We start from the raw sequence: 11,395 nt of genomic DNA on the forward strand, positions 1-11,395 counted from the left end.
AAAAGGTGATGCTGGGGTGAAGGTGGTCACAATGGGGTAAAAGAAATGTCCCACTGACAGCCAAACGCCAAAAATTAAATGTCTGTAACTAATGCGAGGAGCTAGGGAACAAGATGGAGGAACTGGAGCACTGGTTGGCAGGAGTGACCCGGATATTATAGGGATAACAAAAACCTGTGGAATAAGTACTCATCGACTGGAGTACAGGTATGAAGGCTATGTGCTTGTTTAGAAAGACAGGAAGAAAGGCAAAGGTGGTGAGTAGCAATTGTACTCAAGTGAGTTAACTGTAATGAATAAGAAGTGATGGAAGGTGACAGAGTCTGTCTGGGAAAAATCACACTGGGTAAAAGCTATAAGAGCTCCCCTGAGATAGTGCTTGGGGTGACAGAACCAGCCGGATCTGATTTGGATATGGATAGAGAACGTCTTTAATGTCTTAATGAAGAGAACACTAAGGGGAATGTTGTGATCATGGGAGATTCAACTTCCCAGATATAGACGGAGGACAAGTGCTACTGCAAGAAAGTAAGGCATCAGATTTTCTGAAATGGGATAGGGACGATTTTCTTCACAATAGTTGAAGTACTGACGAAGAGGGGATGCATTTTAGATTGGTTTTGGTGAGCAGATGAGACCTCGTAGAAGAAATGGGTGGTAGGGGACAACCTTGGTTCGATTGATCATAGAGCTGATTCATTCAACTAGAATGGAAGGATAACAAAGGTAGATCTGGATTAGGGTTTATTGACTTCTCAAGGGCTACATTTTAAGAGTTAAGAAATTAGTGTAGGGAAGTGGATTTGGACGAGATTGTGGATTTAAATCGGAGGAGGCCTGGGACTTACTTTTAAGTCGCAGCTGCGGAAACTGTCGGAACCTGCATCCAAGAATGGGGGAAAAACCATGGGCAGGAGTTGTAGGCCAAAGCTGGGGATAGCCTACGGCATCTCAGGATAGGGGATTAGGAAAAAAGCGGTAAGCTTACAGGGAGTGGAAAGAAGGTGGGATTAGCAAGGAAAGCTACTTAGGAGGTCAGACATGTAGGACATAAGGTGAGGAAGCTAAGTCATGTAGACCTGGAATCCTTGAAAGGAATTAAAACCAATAGTAAGATTTACAGCCCACACAATCGCAGAAAACAAAGAAAGAAGCGTTGGCCCGCTAATAATCACTGAGGATGGAATGGAGGTTAATGATAACCTAGGCATGGCCAATATCTAAATAGTATTTGTCCTCAGTCTGCCTCTTTAATAAGACTAGTGAGGAGTTTAGGATAATGGAGGGATGATAAACGGGAATGAGGATATGGAGGTGGATATTACCGCATCTGAGGTAGAGGCCAAACTTGAACAGCTTAATGGGACAAAATCGGAGGGCCCGGACAATCTCCATCCAAGGATATTAAAGGAACTGAGAGCAGCTGAGGGTGGACCACTTGACGTTGGCGAGATATCCGGGAGGCACTGGAATCTCATCTCAGGATAATTAGAGGACGGCGCCAATCTTGCGTGAGACAGCGTTAGCGAGATTTCTTAAATCAATGTGGTAAATCGGGGCTTGTACGTACGAATGGAGAAATCTAGGTAGCTTTATAATATTATAAACGCAAAAGGGAAAAAATTAGTGATTCGGATAGAGGGTGCGCTTATTGACCATCTGTAGTATGTGGTCTTGGAAAAATTTTAAAGGAGAAATAGTTAAAGGAATTGAGGTAATGGTAATTGGGAGAATTGCTAACATGGAGTTTATAATAGGGTAGATCGTTGAAATGATTTCTTTGAGAAGGTGAAGTATTAGAAAAGGAAATGCGGTAGATATAATTTATCGATTTAGTAAGGTTTGAAGTTATGGGAACTGTTAGTTAACTGGAAAAGATGGGGATGAATGTGAAAGTTGTAAGGTGGATAAGGAACTGGTTAAAGGGAGATAGGGTCTATGAAGAGTGAAATGTCAGGTGGAAGGTTATAAGTGGAGTTAGGATCGTTTTGGGACCGATCTTATTTAACCTTTTTATTATGATTGGACGGGCCGGGAATGTGCTAATAAGTTTGGGAGAGAATGGGGGGTATTGTAACACAGAGGGACCGGATATATAGAAAGATCTGAACAATTGTATGGAGTAAATAGTATAGATGAAATTTAATAGTGAAAAGTGCAGGTAACTGATTAAGGAGATTAATAATAAGAATTTTAGTTATAACATTGGGGAGAATCAGTTGGAAGACAGAGGAGGAGAAGGACCTGGGGTATTGTTGAAGCAGATGTCTATGAGGAGTGGATATGGGTTAAAAGCAATGCGGTTTTAGGAGATGATCAGAAGTTTTAGCAAGGATATGAGAGGTGTTAGTAACGTTATATAAGCGTGGTGAAGAGATGGAGATTATTGTGTGCTTTGGTGTCATGTTTAAGAGGATGATTAAATGAACCAGGTTCCAGAGACGGCTATTAGGATGATCCCGAGGAATGGAAGATGGTCCACTGCAAAGGATAAGAGCTTGGCTTTGTTTTAGTGGCAAAGAGGCTGCGGGGAAGTATGCTTGTTATATAAATATATCAGGGGATGTAAAAGTTAGAACGAGCGCGCAGTAGAATTTAGTTTACCGATAAAGTAGGACAAGGACAAATGCGGGTAAAATTAGATATTAAGAGAAGTTTAGATTGAAATTAGAGAAGGTTTCTAAACCAATTAGGGGAGTGAAAGTTTACTGGAACAGTGAGAGTAGTGGGGCAAAGATATCTGGCTTAAGAACTAAGCCTGATAAGTATATGGAGGGGATGATATGGATGGGATAGTTTAATTTGGGAATTGATCCTGTGGATTAGTCCACATGGCTAGGATAAGGTTCATGCTAATGGGTTGTTGGAGGGGATGTTTGGCCACTCAAGAACGATCCGGGATAATCTTTTGTGAGCTTATGCAGAGACTCTATGCTGGTGCTGGGCCTGGGTGAGTTGATATGCCTTCAGGGTTCCTAGCTGTAACTGACTATTTGGGGTGGGGAAGGAATTTTAATTTTCCTCCAGGGCAGATTGGCAGGGGCCCTGGAGGTTTTTCGCCTTCCTCTGCAGCGTGGGGCATGGGTCGCTTGCTGGTGGATTCTCTGCAACTTGAGGTCTTCAAACCACAATTTTGAGGACTTCAATAACTCAGTCATGTGTTAGGGGTTGTTATAAAAATGGGTGGGTAGGGTTCTGCGGCCTGCTTTGTGCAGGAGGTCAGACTAGATGATCATATTGGTCCCTTCTGACCTACGAGTCTATGAGTCTAAATGGCACAGCACTAGTCTACTAGTATATAAAACCAGTCCCTGTGGCTGGACTTCAGGTAATGATTTTAGATGGTTTAAAATAAAATCAGCCCTATTTTCAAATTTTAAAGTGACTCATGAGTGAAGAACTTGAAAACAAAACCTGCTTTAGCTGTGAAACAAAATAATACTGCACTTTAGAATTGACATTACTTATATTTGCTTACATTTAAATTGGACACAAAAGATTTACAGTCCTATTTCAATCTCCTAATGTTAACAAATACACTTACTTCCCAGTCAGTAAAATGTTTGATAAGAAGTAGCATTTCATTTCATATTACAGTGGACAGATTGTTCTCCATTCAGGCATATATTTTGACCCTCTTACAAGAAAAATTAATGCTTTAACAATGAGTTTCCCTCAGAATCAGTCAAATTAACAGACTAGTCAGCACAGAGGGTCAATTCCTGATAAAGCTAGGATTGGCTATACTGAGCTCAAGTAGACCCTGCCCAAGCTGGGGGACAACTGTTTACATCTCAATATGTAAGGGGGAATGACGAGATTATATTGTGTAGATGCAGTTTTAATGTAACTCAGTACTTTTGTATAAAAATATATTATCTTCTAGCTTTCTGTTTAATATGGCCCTGCTCACTTTGGGATTGGAACCTGCTAGCAATGTTTAAACATCCTTACTGCTATCATAGTGCACTTACCATGACATAATGCATACATGGATTTTATTTATTTATTTAATTGTGAGAACTGTTTTGTAGCCAACTGGTGTGTTAGACTATCATGCTTTCTGGTCTCCATTGCTCCAGGTAATAGACAGTGGTCCCTCTTATAAACTTCACTGTTGCCTTAGATCAGTGGTTCTTAACCTTTACTGCAGCCTGCACCCCTTTGGTTCTCAAATTATGTTCTCGCACCCCTTAAACCTAAAAAAAAAATGTTCTTGTATCCCTTAACCTAGATATATTTTTGTTTGTATATTACAGTAATCATTAAAAAATGTATAATGTTAATAAATACATAGGTTTGATTAAACAAACTAGTTGTACTTACATGCCTGTGCTTAATTTGTGTTTTCGATGATTTACCTTCTAAAAAAATCTGGCATGTCTCACACGCCCAGAAAGGGTATCTCGCACCCCCAGGGGGTGCATGCACCCCAGGTTAAGGACCACTGCCTTAGATCATACTCTGTATAATGAACCAATGATACTTCACAATTTGTAGCATTCTAGGTTTTCTGATGTGATATGGTTCCTAGACAAAGCCCCCTCAAACTGAGCCAGGTTTATTAGAGAAACTGTGCTTGTGACAACCTTGTTCAAATGTGATTCTGATCCCTGTTCCCAGTCCACCTTGCATATGTTCTTGGCTCCCTGAGAGGTATAAAGGGGCTTGTAGGAGCTCTGGGTGGGATCAAGTTACTTTTAATGTTCATTAAGTGTAGTTTTACCTAGCCTATAGCTGAAACTCTGTGTGCACTGTGGTATATAGGAACGGGAAATGGAAGCCAAAAAACGAGCTCTGGAAGAAGAAAAACGTCGCAGAGAGCAACTAGAAAAAAGATTACAAGAAGAAACTAGCCAGCGGCAAAAATTAATTGAAAAGGAAGTCAAGATACGTGAGAAACAAAGAGCACAGGTGTGTTGACGATCTACCATGTACACACTGAAACAGCTATATAGCAAGATTTTCACAATGATGAAGGGAAGGAGTTTCTGTAGGTGGCAGGTTGCTTGAGTGCCTGTTGTATTGATTATTTTATTCTCAGATTTTGTCAATGGTCTGTTAGAGGCCTTGGATAGGTGTCTTTTTAGTTATTTAAATCTAAATGAATAAATATTTAGGTATCTCTTCCCGTTTATATTGGCATTGTAAATGTACTGTATTAATCCTATAAAGTTTGTCACTAAATCCACTCATGGCAGAACTGTGCAGTCTGTATCACAACTATGCTGAATAATGGATATTTCTGAGAGCAGTAACTTTGTGAAAGTACACAATGACTTTTATATGCAGGACATTTTGGATTGTGAGTTGTCCTCTTCCAAATATTTTGTTGAAAAGAACAGAAAAGAAGACTTTTATTTCCTCCCTTTCCTCCTATATACAGCCTCTTCAAACCAACTGAGTGATGAATATTTATTTTGCCAACACTATATGAAAGAAACAATAGTCCATATTTGGTGAATGGATCCCAAAGTAGAGACATCATGGAATTGGATTGATATGATGATATAACTCATCTTTCATAAGCACTATATATATATATTTTTGATTACGAGTTTTTCTTCTGGTTACCCAGAAAGACCCAGTTTCAGGATTCTGGGTTTTTCTTTTCAATGCTTCCTGACATTTAAACACCAAAAAGAGTGGAAGGAGCAGCATATTCTGCAGAAACCAAAGCTACCCGAAGCTTGTTCAGTATAGTGATGTGCAATTTCAGAGGGTGCCAAATATACACAATACAAAAGGCCACCACTGTATGTAGAAGGATGCAGTGATACTGAATGTCTCAAAGCACTCAAAAATCATTAACCAGTTAGATATATACCACTCCATTGCATAGATAGAGAAACTGAGGCACACAGCAGTTAAGTGACTTGTCCAAGGTCACACAATCGGAGTTCTTCTTTTCCCAAAGCTGCCACAGATACTTTGACACACACATCTGTGCTTTAACCCGCAAAAAATTCTTCTGTCATTTGAACTCTATTTCTTAATGGCTGATTTTAAGAAATCCCTCCCCTTTTTTTTAATCCCAGTATTCAACAGTTGACATAGCTACATATTGCAAAAATGTGGCTGTTCTCTTAAGAAAATCCAAGTCTGCAACTCACAAATTTAATCTTTGCTACCTTCATAGTCTGCACGTGGGTGCTACTTGTACTTTTTATCTGCTTACCACATATAGAAAAAGATGAAAGATTTATGGAGTATCTTTTTGCTCTGTGTTAGGCCCGCCCCTTGACTCGCTACTTGCCGATCAGAAAGGAAGACTTCGATCTACGAGGTCACATCGAAACAGCTGGTCACAACATAGAGACCTGTTACCACATCTCACTCACGGAGAAGACCTGTCGAGGCTTTCTGATTAAAATGGGAGGGAAAATTAAAACATGGAAAAAACGGTGGTTTGTTTTTGATAGAAACAAGAGAACATTTTCTTACTATGCAGGTAGGTTGTGTTTCTTTATCCAGGATTGAGCCCTTCTGTGGCAGTACCATTCTTATGTCTCTCTCCCCCCCCCCCCGCCCCACCCCAACATTTGCCATGTAGAGCCTATTGTTACATTGTGTCATTTATACAATTTTTACGGGTCTTCAAAACCAGCAGGGACAAACAAAGTTACTTGCCTTGGATAGGAAATCACTGTAGAACAGGGAGCTGATATGATCATGGTTACTCAGTCCAATGTGCAACAGTGATTGTTGGTGTTGTGGAGGCATTTCAAGTTCTCAGTCAGAAAGGGGCTCCATTATGCTGGGTGTTTTATTTCCATATACACACATATACCACCCATCCACATTCATACTGTCTCTCTTTCCTTTCTCCTGTTCTGAAGAGTTTGCAATCTAAGGGCTGGTCTACACTAGGGGGGGAAATCGATCTAAGATACGCAACTTCAGCTACATCAATGGCATAGCTGAAGTCGAAGTATCTTAGATCGATTTACCTACTGTCCTCACGGCGCGAGATCGACATCCGCGGCTCCCCCTGTCGACTCCGCTACCGCCGTTTGCGTTGGTGGAGTTCCGGAGTCGACAGGAGCTCGTTCGGGGATCAATATATCGCATCTAGATGAGACGCAATATATTGATCCCTGAGAAATCGATTGCTACCTGCTGATACGGCCAATAGTGAAGACGTATCCTGAGATGAGACACAAATGAGTGCAACAGACAAAGGGAGGGAAGAGGGCAGAGAAGGGTAACAACAATAAGATCGTCAGGTTCCTACTGTGCAGTATGATGGTTTTGTGTTATTTAATTATTAAATACATCAGTTATAGCTGACTTTGGTATAGCCTAATCCTCACTGGTGGCCTGATTTTTGGTAGGCGTCACAGAAGAACTTGATTTGTGTTAACTTATTTTTTAAAAAATCAGATTAATTACTTGCCTTTATAACGCACTTTCTTTAACTTAACATCTCATCATATTTTAACATTGTTCCTTGTGGTCTGGAGATGACGAAGATCATCATCATAATTTAATGATAAATGTGAACTAGATTCTTGGTTTTACTTGTCATACTCCTAAAGGCAGTTAAAACACAGACCAACCAGACTTCTGTCATTTCTAGACTAAGGAAATCCAATAAATAAATTTCAGGAACAGCTACATCTAGATTACTACCATCTTTGAAGATAAAATCACAGGCTTTAAATTGCTTTATTACATAGTCTAGTTTTAAATAAAAATACTGGAAATATATTTTGCAAATATACAAATATGCAAATACAAAAAATCTGCAGTGCTATTGTATATTTCTGTGGTTTATTGTTTGAATGTGAAAGTTGGGATGGACCCAGAAATATATTTTGTAGTGTTTTAACTTCCATTGGTAAAAGAAATCAGGCAGAGGTTTACTCTAGGTGATAACTGTTACCAAGCAAAGGAACACATATATGCTATAAAAACTGAACAGTTCCATTTGCTCACATGGCATTACATTAGCAGCAGGCAGAATGGAGCTGGATATTCGTGGTATAGGAATATATTACAAATTACCAATTTTATGTTTTTGAAAAAGTGATGCTTATAGTCACTACATGTCCATAATATTTCAGCATAGTTTGCAATATTAGTTGTGGTAAAACTTAAACAGAAATATTCACTTTTACTGTTTTGAACATCTGGTTTATTTATTAGCAAGGCATTTAACAAATAGTATAGTGCTCTCATCTGGTACTGATTTTTAAAAGATAGTTACCAGTTTCAGTTTCGAGTTCAGCACAGCTGCTCTAATGTACTGTCAATTATCAAACAAAACATTTCATAACCTCTCGAGGACTCAAGCCAACAAACAAAATTAAATAAAAACCTCATACCAGCTGAGTACAAATGCAGCTGTTGGTATGCATTAGAAACGGTCAATGTGACTTTAACAATACAGCAAATTTCCAAGATAAGTATTGATGCTATAAATGTAGAGCCCATGGCCTATAACTGAAATACAGGTATAGTGTCCTTAGGATTGCAGGTGTACTGAGCAGCAAGAGAACTGATCCCGAAGCCTGTAATGTAGCACAAAGCCTAAAATGTAGTTAGTTCTTGACCTGAAAATTATATAGAACTTCCTTGGTACAAAGACTATGCATTGTCTAAGCACTAAACATTATATCATCAGATTAACATTTTGTCATGAATATTTCTTCCAAAACTGTAAGAATGGTTACTCACATCTAAAGTGAAATGCGCATATAGGGCCAGACTTTGGAGGGGCAGGGGAAATGAAAGCAGCCTACCCTCTTTGCATGTAGAGACTGCTGGCACAAGTAATGGAACTTAGATGGTGAACATGTCTGCATAAATAACAGGAATCAATCCCAAACGAGAGGCCAGTTGGAGGCTGTGCAGAAAATCCAGTCCGTAATCTTTTTCTCTTTAATGTCTCCTAATTAAAGCCATCCCTGATTCAACTTCTCCTTGGTCTATTAATACCATCTTGGCTCCAGTAGTGTTATAAATCTGTCAAGGACCCACTTGCACCATTATTGAGTAACAAGTACAATTTTTGTTTGAAGCTTCTGAGAGTTTACCGTAAACAGGAAAACTTTTTTTTTTAATAGAAAAAGTCCTCGTGCAATGTTGTTTTGAAGTAAAACTAAGTATCAAACTGTCTGCCAGATTTGGTCTTCATAGCAGCTTTGGGGGGGGGAATCATGATTGTTAACATGCCAGTTTTGTTGTAATGTTTTAGCAACAATGATCTAATAAAAAAATTAAGGTGAACACTATATTTAACTTTGTGTGCAATTTTACCCACTGTATGCTACCCAGTTGAAAAGATAGGCTGAAGATTCCATGGGGTATTTTGCAAACAAAAGTGCTAGCGTGCAGTCTTTGATTAATACAAGAGTGAACATGCAAATTCAATTAACCCTTCAACACTTATGGTATATTGTTTGTTTCAATTTTCAAAACCCAGTTTCTCTCTCATTTGCAGACAAGCATGAAACTAAATTAAAAGGAGTAATATATTTCCAAGCCATTGAAGAAGTCTATTATGATCATCTAAAGAATGCATATAAGGTAAACATTATCATTTTTTTTATTTTTATTAATTATCCTATAATAGCACCCAAAATGTGATAGATGTTGTACAGACATAGGAAGAAAAAATTCATGTCTCGAAGAGCTAAAAAACAAACAAACACAAAATCCCTTACACACACATGGAAAAGCATAGAATGTATAGATAAAGTGGCCAGGGCGATGACTGGAATACCTAATTTTGTATGCAGTCTTGTAGCGGTGTCAGTCCCACGATATTAGGGTACGTCTACACTACGGGATTATTCCGATTTTACATAAACCAGTTTTATAAAACAGATTGTATAAAGTTGAGTGCATGCGGCCACACTAAGCACATTAATTCAGCGGTGTGTGTCCATGGTCCGAAACTAGCGTCGATTTCCGGAGCGTTGCACTGTGGGTAGCTATTCCGTAGCTATCCCATAGTTCCCGCAGTCTCCCCTGCCCCTTAGAATTCTGGGTTGAGAGCCCAGTGGCTGATGGGGCAAAAATCATTGTCGCGGGTGGTTCTGGGTAAATGTCATCATTCCTTCCTTCCTCCGGGAAAGCAACGGCAGACATCATTTTGCGCTTTTTTTCCCTGGATTTGCCCTGGCAAACCGCCATAGCATGAGCAACTATGGAGCCCGTTCAGACTTTTATTTTTTTTTTTTACAAGTTCACCGATTTGTGTCTGGATGCCCACGGACAGAGGCGAATATCCAGCGCTACACAGCAGCATTAAAAGCTTTTGACATGATAGCAGAGGACAGTTATCATCGTTTCTATAACCGTCTGCTGAGCGTAAATTGCAAGAGATGATGGTATCTGTCGTAATTCTGTATCTGTCTGCTGCTAATCATGGGTGCCCTGGCTGAGATCGGCCCACGGGGCGCAAAAGCAAAAACGGGAATGAACTCCCCGAGTCAGTCCCTCCTTTATGGTTTCTAAAAAATAGAGTCAGTCCTCCTTATGAATATGGGGCAAGTGTACTAGAGAACCAGTGTATCTAGAAAGCACAGCTGCTCCCGTGTCAGATCCGCAGCAAATCATGAAGCACATCCATTCACGGGTGTGCCCCTGCAACAACCCACATCCTCCCCAAACCTTCCTGGCTACCGTGCAGTGTCCCCCCATTTGTGTCCATGAAGTTAAAGTATGCAGGAATAAGAAATAGTGACTTGTTAGTGAATAAAATGGAGGGGAGGCAGCCTCCCGGGGCTATGACCAAGTCCGGGCAGGGACATTAAAGCGGATGCAGGGGAGAGAAAGCCAGCATCCGCTGCTACGACAGTGCAGCAGGACAGAATCTTTTCTTACACAAGGAAAGGGAGGGGGCTGATGGAGCTCACCCCCAGTTGCTATGATGAAGAGGTTTACAAGCCGTTCTGTACCATCTACTGGAAAGAACTCAGGAAGTCATTCCTATTTATTACCAGGCGCCCCCGGCCAGCCCTCACCTGAGTGCAAGCCAGGAGCACTCACGGCTGATAGTGAGACGGATATCAGTCAAATATTGTACTGTCTGCCACAGGGAGGGGAGAGGAGCGGATACTGTCTTCACTTGCTGCAGCATCGCGTTCTACCACCAAGTATTCAGTAGACATAGGTGACATGAAAAAAGATCAAGAAAACGAATTTCTTTCTTTTCTTTCACGTGGTGGGGGACGGAGTAATTTACGAGCTACTACCCTCGAACCAACGCTGGACAATGTGTTTGAACTTCTAGCAGGCACTGAGGGAGCTCAGCCAAGAATGCAAATACTTTTCGGAACTGCTGTGGACTGGGGATCAGCTGGAGTCCCTCAAATACCCCCTCCTCCCTCCATGAGCGTCCATTTGAGTCTTTGGCTTACCGTTACGCTTGTCTCGCACACTGTGT

At 40.4% G+C, this 11,395-nt stretch overlaps 1 protein-coding gene across 9 annotated transcripts in view; it reads left to right on the plus strand.

Moving 5' to 3' along the window:
• The window catches only part of PHLDB2 (pleckstrin homology like domain family B member 2), a 90,227-nt gene that overhangs the window by 73,983 nt on the left and 4,849 nt on the right, over positions 1–11,395 (plus strand). For all 9 annotated transcript variants that reach the window (XM_032804449.2, XM_032804452.2, XM_032804443.2 and 6 more), the window contains 3 exons: positions 4,768–4,914; positions 6,232–6,451; positions 9,446–9,531. In XM_032804449.2, coding sequence (XP_032660340.1) covers positions 4,768–4,914; positions 6,232–6,451; positions 9,446–9,531 — 453 coding nt within the window. The remainder of the gene's footprint in view (positions 1–4,767; positions 4,915–6,231; positions 6,452–9,445; positions 9,532–11,395) is intronic.

The sequence above is a fragment of the Chelonoidis abingdonii genome, chromosome 1 (genome assembly GCF_003597395.2).
Source record: "Chelonoidis abingdonii isolate Lonesome George chromosome 1, CheloAbing_2.0, whole genome shotgun sequence".
Lineage (NCBI taxonomy): Eukaryota > Metazoa > Chordata > Testudines > Testudinidae > Chelonoidis > Chelonoidis abingdonii.